Below are 23,269 nucleotides of genomic sequence, written 5' to 3' on the forward strand. Positions count from 1 at the left end.
CCAGAGTCACTCCAGAGGCAGCTCAGGTCATGACGTCCTGGACTGCACACTGAGTTTCAGCCTGAACAAAGGAAAACACAGCCAGAAGATAAACTTTCAGCTGCCAGCGTTAGCACCCATCCCTCATCAACACAAGCGACTCCATCTTTAATTGTATCCTTTCAAAACAGCGGTCCACTTGCCTCTGTACCTGGAAATTAAGTCCAAGCTCAGAAGGAGTAGACAGCATCACCCATGCCACCTGGGAACACAAAAGGACAAAATGACCACTGTGCTTGCAAACAACCACCTGCCACACTGCTCCTCTATCCCAAACAGCCTCACCTCAGACCCTGAGGGAAACACCTGAGTGTCTTCCGTTCGCTTTGGATAAGGGATGACCAGGCTGAAAACACTCTCACCTTCCCTCACTGCTCCGTGACATGGGGATTTCCCTTCCCTGTCCAAGACTGCACGAAGCACCTGCAGAGACAAGAGAGAAGCACACCCTGAGGCACCTCACAGCCAGAGTGTACCTGCTGCAATACTCTCTCTTCCCAGCTCCGTTACTCCAGCTGCTCACCAGCTTTAACTGAGATTCTCGGCTCACAGCGCCAAAGCAAACTCTGCCCAGGCCACACAACACACACTACACAAGCTACGGTATTTAAGACACACGAGCTGGAACGTTCCTGCCCAAGAATCAGTCGCATCACACAGGACGGATGCCGCATGCTCCTAGAAACCAAACCTACCAGTCCTGAACAGCTTCCCTGCCAGACAGCTCCCCACCTCCTCCTGCCAACCACGCTCAGCACACGCACTATTTGCCTCTCAAAAACAACAACAACAACCAACCAACCAACCAAACAAAAACCCACAAAAAGTAAGAACATACACACAAAAGCGACTGAGCTCCACAGATGCCAAAAAGCCACGCACACACAGCAGCCCGGCAGGGGTAATCACAGACCCTTTACAGATGAAAAAAGGTAACTCTGATACGACCCTGCTCAGTCTCTTAGTAATACTGTGCCTACGTGCTCAAGCCTCTTGGAGCATGTAATCAAGCTGTTTTTAGTTCTCTGGAGAGTTACACAAGTGATTAAAATATAACTCAAAACCAGAAGTGTATCCCACCATCCCTAAAACCAGTGATCCAGCAACCTCTGCTAAATATCCCTCTATTAAGTGAATTCCAAGCACTTAAAATCCAGAAATCCATAGACTCCAAGCTGCCTAAAGAAGCACCTGTAGAAACAAGAGAAAAAGCACACCCTGAGGCACCTCACAGCCACAGCATACCTGCTGCAACACCTCTCTCTTCCCAGCTCCTTTACCTCAGCTGCTCATTAGCTCTATCTGAAATGTGTGCCCAGGCAGCGCTGCACAAAGTTGTGCCATCAGACTTAAAAAAAAAAAAAAAAAAGGCCCACAGCACAACAGCTGCTGCTCCTTCTGCTCTCTTTCTACTTTCTTGTGCTTTGCCCCTTCCCTTTCCCAGGTGACTGGGCTTGGGTGCTGGGCGCGGCCAAACGGTATATGAGCCCCAGGTATGCCATCAGAGAGCTCCTTCTGCCTGGGCTGCTCTTTGGGGTAAGTGCTTTGTTTTTCCTTCAGTCAGTTGCAGGGCTCTTTAGGTGGGTCAGAGTCTACGGACGGACTGATGCGTTTCCAAGTAGAGAGCGGTACGCACGTCTTTTTGAGGTGACAGCTAGTAGGATCTGTTAGAATAAACTAATGTAGTACCAGGTGCCTTTATTGCATGCAGTTCTTTCTCAGGTGAGTCACTGTTACGGCACGTTTACGGGTAGGATGTCAATGTTAGTTTGTGTGTTTGCTCTGCTGTGTCTGTGGGGACACGCTGTGCTTGGCTGGGAACCTGGGGCGGAAGTGATGTCAGGGCCTGTCTTCAATCAGGGCGGAAGCACTGTGTGATTGGCTTGGAGGAAGCCAGGGCAGAAGCAGCATGCAGGGCTTGCCGGCGCCATGGGCAGAAGCTGTCGGGGCAGGCCGGGACGCCGAGGAGGGGTGGCGCAACGAGGCTGGTGGTCGGTGGCGCGCCACGGTGGGCTGGATAGGGAGGGGGCGAGGCGGCGGGTGGTTGGTGGCTTCTGTGGAAATGGCCCTTGTGCGGGGTGGGGGCGGTGCATTCAGAGGAACCTTGACAGGCTGCAGATAGGGGCAGGCAGGAACCTTTTGAAGTTCAGGAGAGGGAAATGGCAAGCCCTACCCCTAGGGAGGAACAACTCTATTGAGCAGCACTGGATATCTGGGTACTAAATAAGCATTTCTTCATGGAAGGGGTGGTTAGGCATTAGAACAGGCTGCCCGGGGAAGTGGTGGAGTCCCCATCCTTAGAAGTATTCAAGAGACGTGTGGGCACAGCACTTAGGGATATGATTTAGTGGTAGCATTAGGTTGATGCTTGGACTTGATGGTCTTAAGGGCTTCTTCCAACATAAGAATTGTTGTTGAGGATGGGGATTCAACTAACAAGTGCATTTTTGGGAACTGGCTCTCTCCTTCACTGTAGGTGACAGCAGCTTTGTGGGCCCTGCGAGGAGGCACCTCTGTAGTGATTGCAAATGGAGTCCACCCGAAAATCTCGGGTCATGTCATCACAGATATTGTAGAAGGGAAGAAAGTTGGAACTTTTTTTTCAGAGGTAAGACCTGCAGGTGAGTACGGAAGTAATATGTACGCTGGGAGCAGTAGAGATTCCCTGGCAGTTTAGGGTTGAAATTTGGCTAGGCCTGCCTGTTCAACAAATGGGAAACTATGCTCTGCTTGACAAGCGGCTTTGGAAAGGTAAGTTTCAATGTTGGAATGGAACATCTTGAATCCTCTGCTTGGGTTCCTTCCAGCTGATGACTTGCTGCATCAGCCTTGCATTCAGAGAACTAAGTAGAATTTGTCTTGTTTTCAGTCTTAGAGGTTATCGTCTCTTATTGATGATTTCAGGGTGAAAGCATGCATATAGAATGTAGTGCTGAACTAAGATAGTGTGCGGTTTCATGTTTTATCCTAGGTTCTTCTTATGACTCAGTCTTTTGTTACTGTATGTAGCAATGTTTTCCTGCCTGTGTGTTGCTGTGACAATGTAACAAGGGCCGCAGAAAGTCAGACCAAAGATCTGTGATCTTAGCAGAATAGAACAAGTATAGAGTGATACTCGTGACTTGCACTGTAAGACAAGCAAATGCCTTGGAGTATAAAAATGCTAAATGGATTTCTTGTAAAAATTGGCCATATCCTTTGGACCCAGGTAAACACTTAGCATCCATGGGTCACAGGAGTCACGAGCCTTAACCAGGTATTGTGTGTAAACTCTGGAGCTAGCACTATGTGAAGAACTGCTTGCTTTACTTTGTGTGTGCTTGTGGGCAGGAGGAGTGAAAGTTGCTTCCTGCTGGCTTTTGATGCCCCCACCTTCTGTATGGAAAGAGAACATGGGTGATCGATCTCTGTTCAACTTCTATGATGAGACATTGTCTTTTCCCTCATTGCTTTTTCACATGAAAAAGGTGTTTTCTTAGTCCTTTTCTACAGAAACTGTTCCAAAGATCTGTCGATCCCTGTTTCTCTTGGCTGAAACTGTTTTTATTCTACTGTGACCCTTTCAAGGTGAGCGAAAATAAAAGTTTGTGTAGCGTCCGAGATGCAAGTGAACCTTCAGTTTATGAGATAGCAAGGCTAACTTTGAGTTTTGATTAGATTGTGGATGGTTTTTGTTGCCTTTCCTAGGCCTTCTCCAAAAGCTTAAACAGGGAAGTTGCTGTTCAACGCTGATGGGCATTGAAGTGATGTTTTCATAGGATTATGTGCACTACCAAGGCCTGATTTCCCCTTTTGTCTCTGCATTGCTTCATGTTTATCTGCTGTGAATTGTACTTGCTATTTTGTTGCATAGTGGCTGCAAAGGAATCACAGGCTGGTTGAGGTTGAAAGGACCTCCAGAGGTCACGTGGTCCAACACCCCTTTTGTGTTCAAAGAACACAAAAATACACGCCACATTATAAAGTATGACCTTGCTTTAAAAAGCTGTTTTAACAGTCCTTCATTAAGTCTTATTAATCAAGTGTCCCCTAGTTCTTTTCTTACGCTTCCCACTATACCTCCTGTTATTTTCCTTACCGTGGGAATTCCTGCTCTGGCAATTTCTGTAGGACACTTCTTGAATAGAAGTCCGGGCATATTAGTCACATGCCAAGTCATCTGTTCTACAGACAATTTCAAGAGTTAAAAGTGAAAACGTAGCTTATCCAGGAGCTCCTTGAGAACTCCTTAGTGAAATGCTGCCTGAGCCTTTTGACTTGTTCCTTCAGTTTCTGTTTCAAAACTTGTTCTGTATCATTTCAGTTTGAGATGGATTCTTTGACATCCGTGCCAAGAAAAAAACCTCTCCTCTGTAGGAGCCCTTCAACGTACACAGAGCGGAGAGAGAGCAGCTATTGTGCAAGCTGTTGCTGAGGCTGGTTTTGGCTTCCTGTATTGTTTGCACATTCCCAGGTTGTTTTGCAATCTTTTCTCTTTTCAGTAGTTATGTAATTAAACTTTTTCAAAGGATGCCTTCCTTTTTTTGCAGTAGCCTCCCACTCCCTGAGATGTAGCTGTCCTTGTATTCTTTTGCTCTTTGTCAAGTCTTCTTGATACAGGTTGTATACTTGTTTGTCCCCTACGACATGGATGATCTTACTGAATCTCTGTGATGCCTTGAAAAGGGCTATGCTCGGGGACCGTGGCAGCATTTTGGTATCTGATACAGATTTTCCTGTTGTGGCATACAGTAAACTTCTTTGATATGTCTCTTAAGACCGTACCTGTTTTCCTGCTTTGAGTAAGGAGTTGAAAGTTGAAAGGTTAGTGTTCATTTCCTTCCACCTTTGTCTGCATGTCTTGTGGTTGTGTGTGTGTGTTTGTTTTGGCAGGCCCTACAGTAGAGCAGCAGGGTGGAATGTCTCGAGCCGGTAGCAGGACGCTGGCAGCTCTGCAGCCTGAGCAGGTGAGAGAACAGTATGTTCTCGCTCTTTAAGGCTGTGAACATGTGGCAAGTTTTAAAATACAGGTTTATAACACAAATGGGTCCTGGAAAAAATCAGCTGGCTCCAAGTATTCAGGGCATCAAGCCAGTGAGAAGATGTGTCAGTAGGAATGAGCTGAAGTGAGCCAGATGTCAAACACCATGGAGTTCGTGTAGGAATGCAGTTCAGACACTTTTCTCTTTCAGAGAGCAGAGATTTATTTTTTTTTTATCATCTCGCTGACTTATTAACTGATCAGAGAGAAGAAATTCTCTTGGCAAACAAAAAGGACTTAGAAGAAGCTGAAAATAAAGGTAATATTACGGGTCCTTTCATGGAACACCTGTTGTCATGAGCTTTTCTGGGCCTCAAAGGAAAGGAGCAGAACAAGAGTAGTCTGTCACCTGCAATTGGATATTATGGCCGTCACAGATTAGGGAACCCAGGACTTTGAGAGCTTGTCAGTGTAAGCAGCTGCAGCTTCCGTAAGAGCTGTCTCTATCAGAGAAGATGGAGAGAAAGGCCTTTGAAAGCAGCAACCCACAGCATTGTTTAAAAAACTAAAAATAGAACAGTGTTTTCTTTTGCCAAAGGAGGCTCACTTTAGAAATTAAATCTAGCAAGTATCTTCCCTGTTATCATCATGCATGAAATAGCATGAATATTCTGGGCTGGTTAACGTAGTGTTTGGCCCCTGTGGGGAAGGTTGTTACTTAAAAATGATGCTTTCCAGAAAGAACCACCTTACCTTCTGACTGAGGAAAGTACAGTTCAGGCAGCACAGACTAAATCCATTCTTTTGTGTAAGAGTGGCGCGTGAGGAAGCTGGTCTCGGGTTAGAAAATGTGTGGAACTGGCGCATCACAAATTGTAAAGTTCAGTAAAAGACATACGGCAACCATTTTGTACTGAGGAGAATGCCTGGAGGGACATTTCTGAGTAAACTTCCTACCTGAACGTGTTCAGACTAGAAAACTCTGGCAGCTCTTGCCCAATCTGAAATGCTGTGCGTTCCTTTGCTCTTTGGGATTTCTATCTGTGAAATAGAAAGAGGCAATTAGTGCGCAAACCTTCCAGGAATATTGCAAGGGTAGAAATTGGTAAGAAATTCAGGTACACGGTTGTGTAACGGTACTAGAAATAGGACAAACTTTGTCTTTGCGGATGTTACTTCATATACAAATCATTCATATCGTATTAGGTGTATATGTGATGGTAGGTGAAAGCGTTGTCAAATTGGAGCAGTTTGATTGTAGCTACTAAACTTAATGCTTTACATTGTTCATCTTAGGTAGGTTTCTTGCTGCGGCGTGGGAAACAGCGGCTTTTTTTCCTGGTTTGACCATTAGGTCACTTTTTCTTGAAACTAGCCAGATAAATCTATCTTGAGCGCAATTTTTTCTTTCTTCTAGGAAGATTGGCACTTCCTTTGTTGAAACGTCTCAGTCTGTCTACATCAAAGCTGAACAGCTTGGCTGTTGGGCTCTGTCAGATTGCAGCATCTTCACAGGACAGCGTCGGCAGCATAGTTCGGAGAGCACGCATAGCAAAAGATCTAGAGTTGGAGCAGGTGACAGTGCCTGTTGGGGTCTTTCTTGCGATTTTTTTGAGTCCCGTCCAGACTGACTGTCTCCCACAGGTATGTGAGGAGGGCAGAGAGATCTTTGATAACATAAGTGTATTTCTACTGGTGAGTTATTGGAAGGCGGCAAGAAGTCTTGCCTCAAAAGACTTCTGCTTGTATTCTTCTGAAATGAATTCTGCTGTCATCCCATTTTTTTTTTTTTCTACAGAAAACTACAGTCTTCTTGGGACTTGCTTGTGCAATGCTGAGAGTTATTCAGCGTTGGTTTTTGATACCCAACGTAGAGAAGGAGTTAGCTTACATTCAGGTGGTGCAATTTCTGCCTGTGTCTTATCACATAGCTTCCCTGCTTAACTTGCAACTTACAAGGCTCCTACCAATGAGCACTTTTCTGTCCATGCTGACTACAGCTGAATTGCAGGCTACGATTAAACATCAAATGTTTAATATAGGTCGTTAATAACAAACTGCAACTGTTAAGAATATATGCTGACAAGATCAGCACGAAGTAGAAGTTCTAGGCTCTGAGTGGTCTGTCCCATACTGATACTGCATGTTTGCACTGAGGCAGAATGATATCTTTCCACAAGCGTGTAAAAGCTAAGTCTAGGCTCTTACTGCCGGTATCTTTAGCAAGACTGATTGAGCATTTCTCTAACATATGAGCAAGTATTTGAGGAGCAAGGGATGGGTATGGGCACTTAAAAAGAGACTGCCGAAGGGCAGCTTCACAACTGAATTTTGTGAGTGTTTGTCCTCGTTTCATACTGAAGGGGAGTCTGCTCTAGGCAAAGTTCATGTGAAAGGAAAAGGCAGTAGTCTCCCTTTCTGCCATTATTGCTTCCTTGCTGCTCGCTCTGTTCTTCACAGGAAACCAGTATGTTTCCTTGCCAAATTCTAGTCTGCCTTCCTAGACTCCAGCCTTTGCCTCCTGGGTGTCTTGCCTTGCCTAGCCAAACTCTCCCATTCTCCTCTTCTTTATCTCATTTGTTTTATCAGGCTGATTCTTACTGGCTTCCCACCCTCAACCCCCCCTTCCCCCCCCCCAACCTTTCTTTTTTTTTTTTTCTTTTTTTACAGACTTAGGATGGCTTGTCTTGTTACTTTTCTTCCTGCCAGCCCCCATCCTCAAGTTCTCCGATGTAACTTCAGAGGATCATCTTTGATACCTCTGCATCTGAATAATATGGTTTCTCTCCCATGCTGTAGCTGATAGTAGGATGGACTCTGAGTGCAGAGGAGAGGTTGCTTCCTCCATAGTTTACTATTGCATCTCATACTGGTTTGGGTAAGCAATTACCGAGGAAATTTGACTTCTCCATGGAGTAGTGTGTGCCTGATAGCTAGCTGGAGATAGCATACACGGAATTGAGTCAGTGCTCAGAGTTCAGTCTTGAGTTGCAGTAAAGGTGAAACAATCGCAGACTAACAGTTTACCTTCTAGTGAGCTGCGAAGCGAGTGCGGAGTTCCGATCCGCGGTTGCGTATTCTCCGTGAGGGGAGCGGCCGGAGACGAACGAAGTGCGTGACAGACCAAAAAGAAGTGCTGTTTTCACCAAGTTTTGATTGGTGGTGCCCAATATGTGGGCCTGGCAGTGTATCTTGTGATCCTATTTTTGCTCTTAAATGCTTTGAGTGTGACAAGAAAAAAGGCGGGAGCATTATCTAAGTAACTAACAGTTTAGAAGTGTTGGTGTATTTGCTGTGGCGTTTGGTCAGTTTGCCAAGTACTGGAGAGGTGGAGGGGGCTGACTGATTATCAAAGCGGTAGAACGGAGAGAGTCCTTTCTGTGGTGGTTTGGGCTTGAGCCCTGGCAATTTGGTAAGAAGGGGGAGAGTGAATTTATTTAGGTGTCAATGCCTTTTTAAATGGTATTTATTGACGGATACACAGGAGTGATTCCTTGTTTTGTATGGGCTTATTAAGAAAGTGCATGAGAAAACTTGGCATTTGGCTCGAAATTCGGTCCTGTTGAAATGTAAATTTTGTGGAAAAGGTGGTAATGTTTGTCTAGAAGATGAAAGGCTGAGTGCTTCAGCTCTTTTCCTGAAGTTCCATGGATTTATGATTGGAACATGGAACGGGGCTCCTTAATAACCTGAAATAGTAAAGTTTGTATGCGGGAAGAGGCATTTAATCCCAGAGAACTGGGACATTGGGAAGAAGATTAGGAAAAGATAGTAAAAACCCACAGTAAAAAGGTTTGCGTGGAAATTGAAACAAAGGACAGTAACTAATAAGGAATAGTAATAAATAAATAAAAGGGAATGGAAAATCAAAGAAATGAGTAATATCCAAAACAAAGATGTTTTAAAGAAAGCCTCCTTGGGTGCACACTGGCACATTCAAAGGATATTGCTAGAACTGGGAGCGCAGAAAGGAAGAGGACTTTCACTAAGTATTGCAATCAGTGGTGGCCACTATATAAGCTGAATGGCCACTTTATGGATCAGTCGACTATAACACTATCTTGCAATCCATGTTTTTGAGGAGAGAAGGAAAATAGGATGAAGTGTAGTATACTGATACGTTGTTTCAGCATCTTAGAGAGAAAAGGAGTGGAATTAATTGGCCCTTGACTGAGCCTTTGGTGTTGGCGTGAGAAAAGTACAGGCTGGAGAAAGATAAAGGAAGCGTTAAAAGAGTTGTCCCCGGTGTTAAAGGTGTGACATGTAGTATTTAACAGAGCCATTTGAAGTTGAATGAGCAGGGAAGGAGGATGTAGGAATGTTAATAGTTCTGCCTCAGCAGGAAGCTGTGTGTTTTTGTTTTTGTTTTTGTTTTTTTTTTAAATAGCAAAACAAATTACGCAACGTTGCTTAACTTGTCAGAAGATAAATAAGAAAGTGTTTTGACAAGCAGCCACGGGAGGGAGAAAAACAGCTTACAGGCCTTTTGAGAAAGTACAAGTTGATTTCACTGAATTGCCCAAGGTAGGGAGGATAAAATATCTATGGGTAATAGCAGATCATTTAACACAATGGGTAGAAGCTTATCCTGTAGCTCGAGCTATGGCACAAATGGTGGTAAAAGCTCTATTAGAACACCTGATACCTAAATATGGGATAATCCAGTACATTGCTTTTGATCAGGGCACACACTTTGCTTCTAAAATAATAAAATTATTATGTCAATCATTAGGTATTCAGTGGGAATACCATACTCCGTGGCACCCACAAAGCTCAGGGAAAGTAGAAAGATTGAATCAAACACTAAAACAACACTTGGCTAAATTAATGATCGAGACACAAATGCCCTGGATGAATGCTTACCATTGGCACTTTTAAACATAAGAACTAAACCACACAGTGAGACCGGATTATCGCCATATGAAATGTTATATGGTATGCCTTATTCTCAAGGGATGCCTCTAGGAAAAATGTAGTTGAGGAGCGTAGCATCCAGAAATACGTAATTACCATTGGAAGGAGGTTACAAGAGCTAAGAGAAATTGGAATGATGGCTCAAACACCACCTTTAGGATTTGCTATTCATAAGATACAACCAGGAGACAAGGTCTTAATAAAAACCTGGAGGGAAGAATCATTGAGCCCCCGATGGGAGGGACTGTAAGTAGTAAGTTTTACTTACTACTGAAACAGCTGTGAGAACAGCGGAAAGGGGTTGGATCCACAGATCCAGAATAAAAGGACCAGTAACGACCGAAACCTGGAGGGTTGAGTCCACTCCTGGGGAACTGAAACTAAAGCTAAAGAAGAACTAATATTCTGGCAATGAGGCTCTGCATGAATTAAGGATGCCAAATAAAGGGGACAAGCCTAAAGGGAGGAAAGGGAGAAGGCAAGACCGGGGCAGGACCCTCCACTGCAGTGTGTATGGTCTACCGAGGGAGGCGATGGGTATTGACTGCCGAGTGAGAGGGCCTCGACCGGACTTCTCCCACACTAAGGTGAGGTTGTCCCGAGAAAATAACGTAAGAACTTTTCTTTTTAAACCCATATAAAATTGTGATTCGTTTTCCAGGAGCTGGATCACCCCGGCAGGCTGAACGGTATCCCAAGCCCAAATTGACCCTGAAAGTGGGCCCAACCCCTTGACTGAAGGCGTCTTGCCTATTATGATCCAGCTACATGGGCAGAAGACGGATCCTGGGGCTATAGGACCCCAATATATATGCTTAATAGAATAACTAGGTTACAAGCTGTAATGGAAATAGTTGTAAATAAAACCGGAGGTGCGCTTGGCTTAATTGCAAAGCAAAATACCAAGATGAGGACTACTTATCTACTTCTGTATCAAAATCGCTTAGCTTTGGATTATTTACTAGCACAAGAAGAAGTCTGTGGAAAATCTAACCTTAGTAATTGCTGTTTAGAGATTAATGATGAAGGTGTTTCTTCCTAGTAGCTGGTAGAATGCTACGTTTTGGTTTAGGATGAGAAGAGCGCTGATAACATGCTGATGTTTTAATTGTTGCAGAGCCGTGCTTACACCAAGCCAAGGACGTTTCAGCTTCTCACTGTCCTGCCAGCGAGCAGGCTGGGGGTGCAGCAAGAGCTGGGAGGAGGGCTGGACTGCTCGGGGTTAGGCTGGGCATCGGACAGCTGGGCATCAGCGGTGGTGAGCAATTGCATTGTGCATCACTTGTTTCATACACATGAGTAGTAGTAGAACTATCATCATTATTGTCATTGTCATTATTATTATTTATGATTATTTATTATTGTTACTTTCTTGTCTTTATCTCACCTCACAGGCTTCACTTTCCCATTTCTCTCTCCCATCCCAGAGAGGGAGGGGGTGAGGTGAGTGAATGGCCGTGTGGTGTTTAGCTGCCAGCTGGGTTAAACCACAACAGAAAGAAAAGCTGTAAATGAACTTGTAAAAGAAGTGAAGAAGATTGCACACGTCCCAGTTCAAACTTGGAATGGAATCGATCTAAGAAGATTATGGGAGGGGGCTTTATGGGCAGTGATTGTTTTGCTAAAATGAGGATGGTTGTATTGTGGATATGTGGAGAATTGTTAATAATTCCATGTTTAATACCTTCTATTACCAGGCTGATACACTCCAGTTATACAAGGAATGCAAATATCTGCAGTACCTGTTGTGGGAATAGGAATGTTGTTTTTGCAGAGTTACGTTGTTTAGAGGGCAGGAATGTGGTACTGAGAGATGCTTACAGTGATAAGAAAGCTTAGCAGGCGACCTTGTAAAATGCAGACAACCAGACTTCTTAGGACAATTAGGTGAAAATCACGGTGTCAAGTCAGACAAGTGAAGAAACATTACCTCTCCAAGCAGTAAAAATGTCAAAAGAACTTTGAAATTTAACAGGCCGGCAAGTGAAGGCCATGCATTGTTTGTGAAGCATCGGATAGATGGTGAACCTGGATTACCCAGTCAGTGGGGAAACAGGGGAGGGTCCTGTCATCAGAAAGTATATAAACTGTGTTTTGGAACTAGTAGGTGCGCTCTCCTGCTTGTGGGGCGCCCGCCATTGCAATCGCGAACAAATTACTTCTTCACTGAGATCCTCGCCTGAGCCTAAGTTACTGGCTACGGAGTTTCTCACACTGTTGACCCAGAACCAGGGAGAAGAGAAAACCCATTGCCTGACGATAATAAAAAGAAAAGAATATCCAAAATTGATACCAATTTGGCAAGTATTGACTCGATTGGAAAGGAAAACACGGATCAATACCATGAAAAAGGAGATGGGGGACTGTGAAATATGTTCATCTGATTCGTGTCAATATGGAACAATGCTAGGGCCTCATAATGAAATGTGACCTTCTGTCTTACATCCCCTTGTATAAATAACCACAAGTCCAAGAGAAACAGAGTGGTTAGTGTATATAGTTCTTGTATCTTGCAAAAGAATGGTCTAGCAGTTTGTGTTGATAGAGGGTTTGAAGGGTAAACCTTGAGACTCGGGTCTGGGAGATAAGAGAATAGGGGGGAGTTTTTTGAGATAACTGCTGACTATTGCATGAGACACAACTTTCTGGCATCTGGCCCAGAGACTACTGAATAAGGGGGGTGGGGGGAAGCTGAAGAACGACCGAAGGACAAAACTTGTGAGGAAGACTACGAGCCTTCAGTATGAGCGACCCCCAGAGGGACCACTGGAGACTGATACGCATGCATCCGTGGGATGGTTCGGGTTCCGGGAAACTAATTATAATACCCCTGCCTTTTCCAAAAGTGGTGATGAATATGTATTAGCCTAGGAGCATAAAAACCAGCCGCCTGATGTAACTGGTGTGCGTCTTGGTGGAGCAGAGACTCCCAGCGCACCCAGTGCTGTTTGCTTACCTCTGTTCCTTTAATAAATTGTAAACTTTGATTGTAACCCTGTTTGGGACTCGGTCATTTATAACAATATACAATAGCATGTTTGTCTCTAGTACTTACAAGGCGAAGTTCTGAGATCATATTTCACAGACTGCTTCTTACAGATTTCAAGAAATCCAATTGTTCTGAAGTACAGCCGTGCTCTATTACTATCTAAAGGGAACAAACTGTTTTCAAACCCATTACAGATTGGATGTTTTTTATTTATTTAAATAAGCTTGTCTCTGCAGCTTTCCTTCGTGATGCTGATCTTCGGAGAGGCAGATTGTTAACAAGATACAATCAAATTGCATTTTAATGTCTAGTTTTGTATGTTAAAGACGCACAGTATCTGGGTACAGCAAGGTTCCACTAATTGACAAGGATCTTTCTGAAGTATTCCTTATTTTTTCAGTATTCTTTTCAAATTGTGGACAGCAGGATGAGGTAGAATATCAAACACGGTGACTGTTTTTTACCCAGAGGACACTAGTAGGGAAAAGGAGTTGGTCTGAGTTGACCTTGACATGCTTAAGGGGTTGGTACATGAGAACCTCGTGAAGTTCAAGAAGGCTAAGTGCAAGGTTCACCACCGTCATCAAGGCACTCCCAAGAATGAATGCAGGCTGGTTGATGAGTGGATTGGGAGCAGCCCTGCAGAGAAGGACTTGGGAGCGTTGATGGATGAAAAGCTCTACATGAGGCAGCGATGTGCAGTTGCAAACCAGAAAGCCAGCCGTATCGTGAGCCACATCAAAAGTATGACCAGAAGGTCCAGGGAGGTGATTCTCGCTCTCTACTCCACTCCTGTGAGGCCCCACCTGCAGTGCTGCATTCAGCTCTGGGGACTCCAACATAAGAAATAAATGTGTTAGAGCAGGTCCAGAGCAGGGCCACGAAGTTGATGAGGGCTGGAGGACATCTCCTATGAAGACAGGCTGAGAGAACTGGGGTTGCTTAGCCTAGAGAAGAGAGGGCTCTGAGGAGACCTTATAGTGGCCCTCTAGTACCTGAAGCAGGCTTCGGGTAAGCTGGGGAGGGACTTTTTGTCAGGGAGTGTAATGACAGGACAAGGAGTAATGGCTTTAAACTAAAAGGGTAGATGTAGATTAGAATAAAGGAAGAAATTCTTTACTATGGGTGGTGAGGCACTGGAACAGGCTGCTTGGGGAAGTTGTGAATGCCCCATCCCTGGAAGTATTGAAGGCCAAGTTGGATGGGGCTTTGAGCAATCTGGTCTAGTGGGAGGTGTCATAGAATCATAGAATGATTTGTGCTGGAAGGGAACTTGAAGGTCATCTACTCCCCCCTGCCATAGGCAAGGACACCTTCTGGTTATAAACGTAAAATCAGCGTGATAAAACAAAAGGCTTCTGTATAAGAGAGCACAAGTAAAATGTTCGTCGTAGGAAGAGCTCATTAGCTACTTCCAGCCAGAATGATTAGGGATAAGAGTTCTTGCATCTGAAATAGTTTTATACAGCTAGCGAATTTGTGCCAGAGCCTATGTTCAGGGTTTCCTTTGACTTACTGCAGTCTCCCTTTGCCAGTAGTACCCTGAAGCTCAAGTTTGTTTCTGAAACGTTAAGATACTTCATTTCTGGAGTTACACGTTCTGACTCGGAAAAAATTCTTGGTGCTGTATATTAATATTGAGTAAGTCAGCAGAATGCAAAATCCTGTTCTTACTCTATTTTGCAGATGTTATTCTCCCAGAGGAGTCAGATCACTTTGTTGTTGTTGTTGTTGTTGTTTTAATTCCCTGCTGACAGGTGTCTTCTTTGGCCATAGCTAGCGGAAATGGCTTGCTAATAAAAGGAGGAAAAGAGGCAACATACAGCAATCAAATCCTTCATCATCTGACTCAAGAAGCACTCTCCATTCATGGAGTCAAAGATGCAGTGCAAGTAGTAAGTGTCTAGAATTAAAGCAACAACTTTTGTGCTGTAGCATGTAGAAAACAAAAGAGTACACTTTTGTACTCTTTTCGGAGAGCTTTCTTGGCTTCTCCATGCAACCCCAAGCTTTTCCATAGAAACGATCTGCAAGCAGCTTCTTTGGGGTGGCTGCATGCCATTGCTGGGATACAACTACTTCCTTTTACATAGAAAAAAATCATTCTCTGCCTTGGAAGAGCATTTCCCCAACCCTTTCTCTACTACTCTTAATTCTGACTTACTGGCTGGCAACCTCCCGGACCCAAATACTATTCTGATTAAATCTATTAACTTGCATTCTTACCTCAGTCATTTCCCATTTTATGTTTCTCCTCCTCTAATCTGCTTCATCCACATATTTTGAACATTTTGTCTCACTTGCCTTTATTCCCACCCATTTTCCCGCCCATTATTTCCCCCTCCCACTGTTCCACAGGAACAAAGGCCACTGTCCTACATAATTGCTTTGACATGCGTAATGTTTTGTAGCAGAGATGCATCACGAGAGAAATATTTGTGAAGTACTTAAATTACACTTAAAACATGGATTTTTCACATAGCATTTCCATTTGGCAAATAGTGTATACAAGCAGTGATTGATGCAGGAAAACATGGTAAAATAGGTCATGTTCTGATAATGTTAAAGTCATATTAAGAGAAGCTTGCCAGATAGCTAGTCAGGAGCAAGTCCTCACTCGCTTGTGTTTTCTTTTTGTCTTTTTTTTTTTTTTTTTTAATGTCTGGTTTGGTTGTGTTTTGTTTTGTGTTTTTTTTCATAGAATACCCTGAGTTGCAAAGGACCCATGAGGACTACCAAGTTCAACCCCTAGCTCCACACAGGACCACCCAGAAATCAGACCATGCATCTTGGAGCGTTGCCCAAACACTTCTTGAATTCCAGCAGGCTCAGTGCTGTGACCACTGTCCTGGGAGCCTGTTCCAGTGCCCTGCCACCTCTTGGTGCAGAACCTTTCTCTAACGTCCAGCCTGACCCTCCCCTGTCACAGCTCTATGCCATTCCCTTGGGTCCTGTCGCTGTCACCTGAGAGAAGAGATCGGCACCTGCTCCTCCACTCCTCCCTCTCATTGTTAAGGTGTCTTAGCTGCTACGATTAAATTCAGAGATTGACGATGCATTAGATCTTCTTCATCAGGATCGTAAAATAACTGAAAGTCCTTGCCTTGTTTTGGGCCCAGTAACTCTTTTGTGTCTGAAACATACACTTTGGAGAGGGCTGGTGTCAGTTTACAAAAGAAAAGGATAAAAACAGGTAAGGTCTTTTGTAGGGGAGACTTGCAAACCTGGAAATATCTGCCTTCCTCGAAACTCCCCTCCCCTCATTTTATATTGCTGACTTTGACATTATATGGCATAGGCTATCCCTTTGGTTAAGTTTGAATCGGTTGTGGTTATGTGCTCTCCTAACTTTTAGCAGACCCTCGACCTTCTCACTGTGGGGGGAGAAGAGAAAGCCTTGGAACTGTGTGAGCACTGTTTAGCAACAGCCAAAACAGTGGTTTGTTTAAGGCAAAAATCCAAAATGTAGCAGTATAGGGACTGCTATGAAAAAAATTAACTCTATCCTAGCTATACCCAGAACAACAAGCTGCACTTTTTGCCTGTTACGCATTGGTACAATCTACAGCACAAAATACTTCTGGTATTGCAGGTGAAGATTCATGCTGGCCCAAAGTTTGCCTCTTACTTGACGTTCAACCCCTCAGAAGTGAAATCTCTCCACGACGAATATGGGGATCTGGAGAGCTGCATTGAGGTTGTGGACAGTGTACAAGAGGGTGTCGAACATATCCACAAGTATGGAAGTTCTCACCTGGATGTTACCGTCACGGAGAATGGTTTGTGACCAATCTGTTCCCTTAAGCTTCTGCTTTGGTTTCACTGTGGGATCTTGTTATTAGCATAACTACTTACATTGCAGTAGTTTCTCTTATCTTGGTTCTGTAGTGAGCATAATCAGCTGGAACCCTATGAGCTAAATCTATCTGTAGTTGTGTTTAATTCAAGGAAAACATGTTGTGTGCCCTTATTCCAGGAGGTGAAGGCATGTGTTTGAGCAACTGGCCAACGACAAGTCAACGCATGCTCTTGTCAGGCAGATTGCTTTGTGTTCCTGTATTGTACAGACTTACCACATCAGACAGTTTTGCAGAAACATCTCCTGAATCCTGGAGACGTCTTTAGGCCTCCGAAGGAGGAAGAGGTGAGCTTCTATAGAGGGAATATGGGCTGTAAGAAAGATCAGACTATATACGTTTTGTCTTCCCAGGTTGCTTTTAAGCCTTGCAAACAAGGACCACAAGTGTTTTTCTCCATCTCTCCCTGTCCTTTATTTCCCAGTTCCGCATCTGTAGCGTAAAAGCTGCATGTATCTCAGTTCCCAGTTTCTTGCTCCTTTGATGCCGCGAACTTCTGTTCCTATGCGCCACTCTGTGCTTCTTCCACTCCTCTGCATGAGGTTTGAACACTCTGCCACTTCAAAACGTAGCTAGAACTGCTCCCAGCCAAAGGATGACTCTCCATACAAGGCTAAAACTTCTGAGAGTCAGCTACAGTAAGGTCATTTTGATTTGTGGCTCATCAGTGTGAGATTCAAGCAGGCATCTGTTTCTGTACCTTCTGCAGAAATTAAACGAGTAGCACCGAAAGGCATGCATTTGATACTGTAAGCCACTACCTGGTGCACTAGTGATTTACTTGGGTGTGTACTGGAGATAGAGTTCATCTTTAGCATTCGTCCCATTGCTCTGGGCAACTGACTTGCAGCTTACAGCCTTACAGAGAAAGGCATCCTCCAGAGTACTAAGGCTCGTACAACTCTGCTTGAGGTTGCTCCAGTCTCACATGTTCTGTGTTGAACTGGGTTAGTTAGCTGACTTCATGTGGTGTTTCGGCATTCTCTTTCCCAAATACTGTTTTCAGTATAAACTTAATATAGGACTTTCCATTAATTTCCATTAATTCCATTATTATAGGACTTTCCATCTGGAACAGTTCCATGTATCCATTGAGATAATGTAGAGCTGAACATGTAGTTTAACTGTCTGACTGCAAAATGTAGCTTGGGGCTGCTGTCACTTCTTCCCAGTCATACAACTATCCCTGTTTGCGAGGTCTAGGCTGTAGTAAGAATTAGACATCTTTTCACTTCTTGTCTTTGCAAGCTTCTTGTAATATTTACAGTTGTGTCTATGTGATAAACATATTACGAAGAAGGTGTGTATGAACATGCTTTAATCCAGGCTGTTAAATACTGTCTGATAATGTTGCAGGTGAAAGTTCTGTTATTGTATCTCTTCACGGTATGAGGCTGTGCCTATTGGACTGCATGATCACTCTGTACTGTATCCTATTTTCTTCTCTGCCTCTTTTTCAGAGAAAACAGTGGAGTTCTTCCTCCAGCATGTGGACAGTGCTTGGAATGCCAGTAACCGATTCTCTGATGGATAGAGATTTGTACTCTGTATGTGCCTGTGGTGTGCAGGCAGCTAAGCACCACAAAGCCGTTTGCTCCCTCAGCAGTGTGGGAGGAAGGAAAGACTGGAACAAAACTGAGTATCAGTTACCTAAGTAAAGAGGTGCACATACTAGGAAGTGCAGAAGACAAGGGAAACATTAATTCCTGAGGTAGAAACTACTAGAAATCGCTGTAGCAGGCTTGAACATGCAGTGCTCTGTGTGTTAAAAAATTGTGTTTAGGGTTTTATAAGATCACGCAATAGTCTGTTTAAGAAGAGGAAAAAGAAAAACAAAAAAGGATATAAGAATGGAATCCTGACTAATTTAGTTCTTATTGTTCAAAGGGTAAACCCTCAAACAAATGTACGATGTATGTAAGACACACGTAGCTTTCTGGCTTCTTTCTCTCTAAAAGTGAAGCTGAAACTGACAGAAGTATAAACATTCCAATTTAGAATAAAGCTCCTCTGATCAGAACAGGTAAAAATAACTTCTGACACTTGGGGAGGAGTGAAGGAAGGGAGGTGAATGACTGCTTCTACATAAAGATGCAGGGCTATATAGTACAAAGTTGAATATCTTCTGAGGATCAACTACCTTTACCTTGTGTGTTTTCTACAGGTGATGAAGTTGGAATTAGTACTTCTCGTATCGATGCACGCGAACCAGTGGGAATTGAAGGACTCTGAACTACAAAGTGGTTACTGACAGGGGACAATCATGTTGTTTCTGACTTCTCAGAGCACGGGAGCATGAAGTAGCCCCATGAGAGCCTACCTCTCCCTCAGAGAAATACCGAGTACATTGAGAAAACTCATCAATAAAATGTTTATTGAAGACGTTCAGGCTTCAGGGTACTCTTTGGGGAAAGAGATTTGCTTTTCGGCTCTGAGATCATTGTTCTTGGTCATTGTGCAGTACAATGAATATGAAGTGATCCCATCCGTGACACGCATTATTTGTTGCTGTCTCTTACTGTTTCCTTAGATAGTATCTGCAAACTGACCTTGCTTTTGCCAGAGAGGTTTCTTTAAAACATACAGATACCGTAAGGAAAAGTTGAAATATCTGCTGCGTTCTGTTCATGCCCTTGCTCCCCTCCAGCAAAGATGCCTGGTGGTAGAGTGTAATTTTTTTTCCCTGTCTTTAATCTGAACACCTGTCTTGGTGAACAAACTCGGTAGCTTTCCTTTAGTCACGTGACCACAGCAGCTCTTGAAAGCTCTAAAGCTTTAAGACACTTACTGTCTTTGTTTGATCACTCTGTGATTCCTATGCATTTGGAACGTATATTTCATTAATGTTTTGACCAAGCAACCTTTTTTATCTAATTTCTTTGTATTTTTGACAACTGTAGATAAATAGCGCAACTGTATACGGTGTGAATTTTGTTACCTCTGTCCACCAGACATTTATTTCTCATGGGTTTTCTGTGAAATGTAATCCCTCCAAACCCGTCGTCCAGATGCAATACTACCTTGAAGTTTAAAAGAAGCTCTGAATAAATGCTGCCTTTTGCGTACTGGAACAAAGGAACTCACGTGTGCATGCTGCAGCCAGGGCTCAGGGAAGCCCTCCATAGGTCAGGGTGGTTGGAGTGTCAAGGTGCATGGGGAGGGAGTGGAATGGTGCCACACTGCAAATGCTGGCAGGGCAGGGAGTGGCATGGGTGCAGCCTGCACAGGGACATTCTCTCCTGTGCATCCGTTTCTTGCTGCTAACTTGCCTCTGCATGCTTTGTTGACTGCTGGCGTGTGCGTGGTACTCAGGAGCCAACATAGTGGCACACAGGACCTATCCGGGCATCTGGGTGTCTGCTGGGTAGCCATGTTACTGCACTCACCCATGTAGGACCATTGCACTCTACTCTGCAATCCTGAGAAAGCCATTATGCCCCACGCTCCTCTTGTGCTTCTATGCTCTCCTGAGACTTTGTGACAACTGCTTGCACTGCAACCACAACTGGTACTGCCCATCAATGATAAAAGTACTGATACTGCAGCAGCCAGTACTGCACGCCTGCAGTAGCGTTCCCTGCAATTCCTCTGTCCAGCTACCGCTGTTACTCCTTCCTCTGTCCCACTCGTCTCTTGATCTTTTTTGATTCCTCTGCCCTTCTCAGTGTCTGTCTTCCTCTATCCTTTCCCCTGGTCTCATAACATCTAATCTAACTCCCCTCTTTCTCTTTTAGTTTGGAAACTTCCTTGCCCTGTCATTATCTGTCTGAGCAAAAAGTTGCTCTCCAACTTTTTTTATAAGCCACCTTTAGGCACTGAAAGGCGGCAATTAGCTCTCCCTGGAGCTTTTTCTTCTCCGTGATGAACAACTCCAGCTCTCTTGGCCTGTGTTCAGAGGGGAGAATCCCCATCATTTGTTCTAACTTTCGTTGGGTTAACCATTTCCATTAATGAGGGAACGGTTAAGGCAATTACTCCACAACTACCTGAAGCAGCGATAGTGAGAAGCCCACTTCCAGCATCCATTTCCCATGCAGGGACAGATGGACACCGCTTGATGTCTTGCCCCCCAGGAGAAGGGGAGTCGCCACCTGTCCGTGTTGTTTTTTGTTTTGTTTTGTTTTTTTTTTCTTTTTTCTGCGAGTGATATTATTACATTGTTTATTTACATGTTTTTGTTTTTGGTGTGTAATCTGTTATGCTCCTAGATTTTTCTTCCTGTGTAAAAGAAAGGTTGAGCTACTTCCAGCTGAAAAAGCTGGAAGTTCGGTTACTTGCTTGATCATATTGTTCTTTCAATATTCAAAGCTGAAGCAAAAGCATGGGGATTGCTGCTTCTAGAGAAACACCAGTTCTCTCACTAGAGTACAACGCTTTCTCAAAAACATGACAGGCCATTAGCTCAGGGTAGCGATCATGCAGCTTATCGGTCACAGTGCGCACAAGAGCATCAGGTCCCCCTCTCGTCACAGAGCCTGTCCATGGTGTCTCCACTCCACTCTGTGCCCCATCCCGTTCCTTAGAGTCAGCACACGGATATCTCCTACTGCGACAGCATGTAATGTTGGAGGCGTTGGAAGTCCTGATCCATCCATTCGGAGCAGGAGACCGTGTTTTGATGCAAATGTGGAAAGAATCGAAGCTGCAACGTGAGTGGGAAGGACTGTTCCAAGTGCTCTCGACTCCTGAGATGGCAAGAAGAACGGCTGAGAAAAGTGCCTGTTCTCGTCCTGGTCTGCATTCTGCCAACCTGCTCCTTTTCGTTCCTTCTTTCTGCTTCTTTATTGATGACATAACTTCATCACATCGTGTTGCCTTCCTTTTTTTTTTTTTTTTTTATCTTGAGGGCAGGCTCCCCTCTTATACCCTTCTCTCCACAGCAGTTCTTTTCAAAACAACTTTTCATTGGTCAAACAACTTTGCAAATAACAGTAACAGTAAACACCCAGAAACTTCCATGCCTCAATGGCTGGAGAACAAGAAACCCGAGACTGCATGCAGTCTCCTGAATCACCCTTATCTGTTCCCTCTAAACTCTTTTACATTCCTGATGGCCTCATCGAGAAGAGTCTAGTGTTAGGGTGGTGTTAGTGTCTAGTGTGGGGCTTTCCAACCCCCATGGCCACCCTCCCAAATCTTCCCCTTCTTTATTAATATCAACCATTTTCTTGACATGAATTACCACTCCATATATAATACTTCCAATTAGGTGGTAAATTCTTCCTTGCCCTCCCATCACCACATAGCCACCAATACCCTATACCTAATTTTCACCCACTTTCCAAAGATCCATCCACTCCAGACTCCTTATCAGGGTCCTATGCTACTTGGATAGTAATATTACAAAATGACCTTAAATTGGCTAGATTATATCCCCCTGCATTTACCGGTTTTGAACAGTCAGGTTCCCGACCAAAACTAAGCCCCAGATCACGCAAGATCTTTTGTTCGCTGCTATCATTGACCCCCATACACCGACTTTTAACAGTAATGTTTCCCGTGCTTGTAAAGCAAATTTCGGTCCCTCAGGGAGGGTATAATTTACCCTTTCCGCTCCCCAACATTGAGCGGACCACGTCTGATTAGTCTATACAATGCATTGTTCCAATTTCTGGAGGGTATCCCATATAGCAGGATTTCCATATTGCCCCTCGGAAATGCAGTACATATCCAACAGTCAGATAAATTAAAAGATCGGTTGACTCTTTCAGGTATGTTTACATACGAGTTTTCCTTCCATGCTTGAGCTGATACAATAGTTACAAGCAATGTCCAAAGTCCATACGTGTTGCCTTTTCAATTTCAACTTATTGGGTCCCATCGTTTCAAGTGTCCATGGACCTTGCGTTGACTTCTTGATTCTCATGTGGTGAATCCAAGCAGGTTGTTCTTTAATTTTTACTGCGGTGTATGACGTAAGCAGCACCTGAAAGGGTCCTTCCCATTGGGGTTCCAAAGTTTCTTCTGCAAGAGACTTTACATATATACATGTATAATCTCCAGGTTGTACATTGTGTATAGGTCTATCCAAAACGCTACTCCGGGTTCCAGCTACGTATTTTCCAATTTTGTCTAATTGTTTCCCTAATGCCACCATATAGGATGTCATAATTTTGTCTCCTGCTTGTGCGGACATCCCCTTCTGTATTCCATAGGGTTGTCCATACAGGATTTCAAAAGGGCTCAGTCCCTCCTTTGCTCTTGGCCTTGTTCGTATGCATAAGAGAGCCAAAGGAAGAGACTGAGGCCAGGCCAGATTCGCTTCCTGTCCCAACTTTACAATCTGTTGTTTGATCAAGTGGTTCGTCTTTTCTACCTGGCCACTTGACTGAGGGCGATATGGGGTATGAAGTTGTCAATCTATACCTAGATGGCGGCTGATTTGTTGCACTATTCTTGAAATAAAAGGCGGTCCCCTGTCAGAGGATATAGTAGCTGGTACCCCAAAACGTGGTATTATTTCCTGTATTAGTATTCTTACCACCTCCCTAGCCTTGGCTGTTCTGGTAG

The 23,269-nt window shown here is 44.0% G+C and overlaps 1 protein-coding gene across 1 annotated transcript; it reads left to right on the forward strand.

The window, feature by feature from the left end:
* Positions 1-1,948: 1,948 nt before the first annotated feature.
* Positions 1,949-18,293, forward strand: LOC311221551 (delta-1-pyrroline-5-carboxylate synthase-like; the record flags this gene model as incomplete). The annotated part of the gene is made up of 8 exons (XM_084305611.1): positions 1,949-2,047; positions 2,516-2,660; positions 4,912-4,996; positions 5,218-5,318; positions 6,417-6,643; positions 14,660-14,797; positions 16,495-16,681; positions 18,220-18,293. The coding sequence occupies 8 exons, from the start codon at positions 1,949-1,951 to the stop codon at positions 18,291-18,293; spliced, it is 1,056 nt and encodes a 351-aa protein (XP_084161737.1).
* Between the last annotated feature and the right edge of the window lie 4,976 nt (positions 18,294-23,269).

Source organism: Netta rufina (assembly GCF_964035555.1).
Source record: "Netta rufina genome assembly, chromosome: Z".
NCBI lineage: Eukaryota > Metazoa > Chordata > Aves > Anseriformes > Anatidae > Netta > Netta rufina.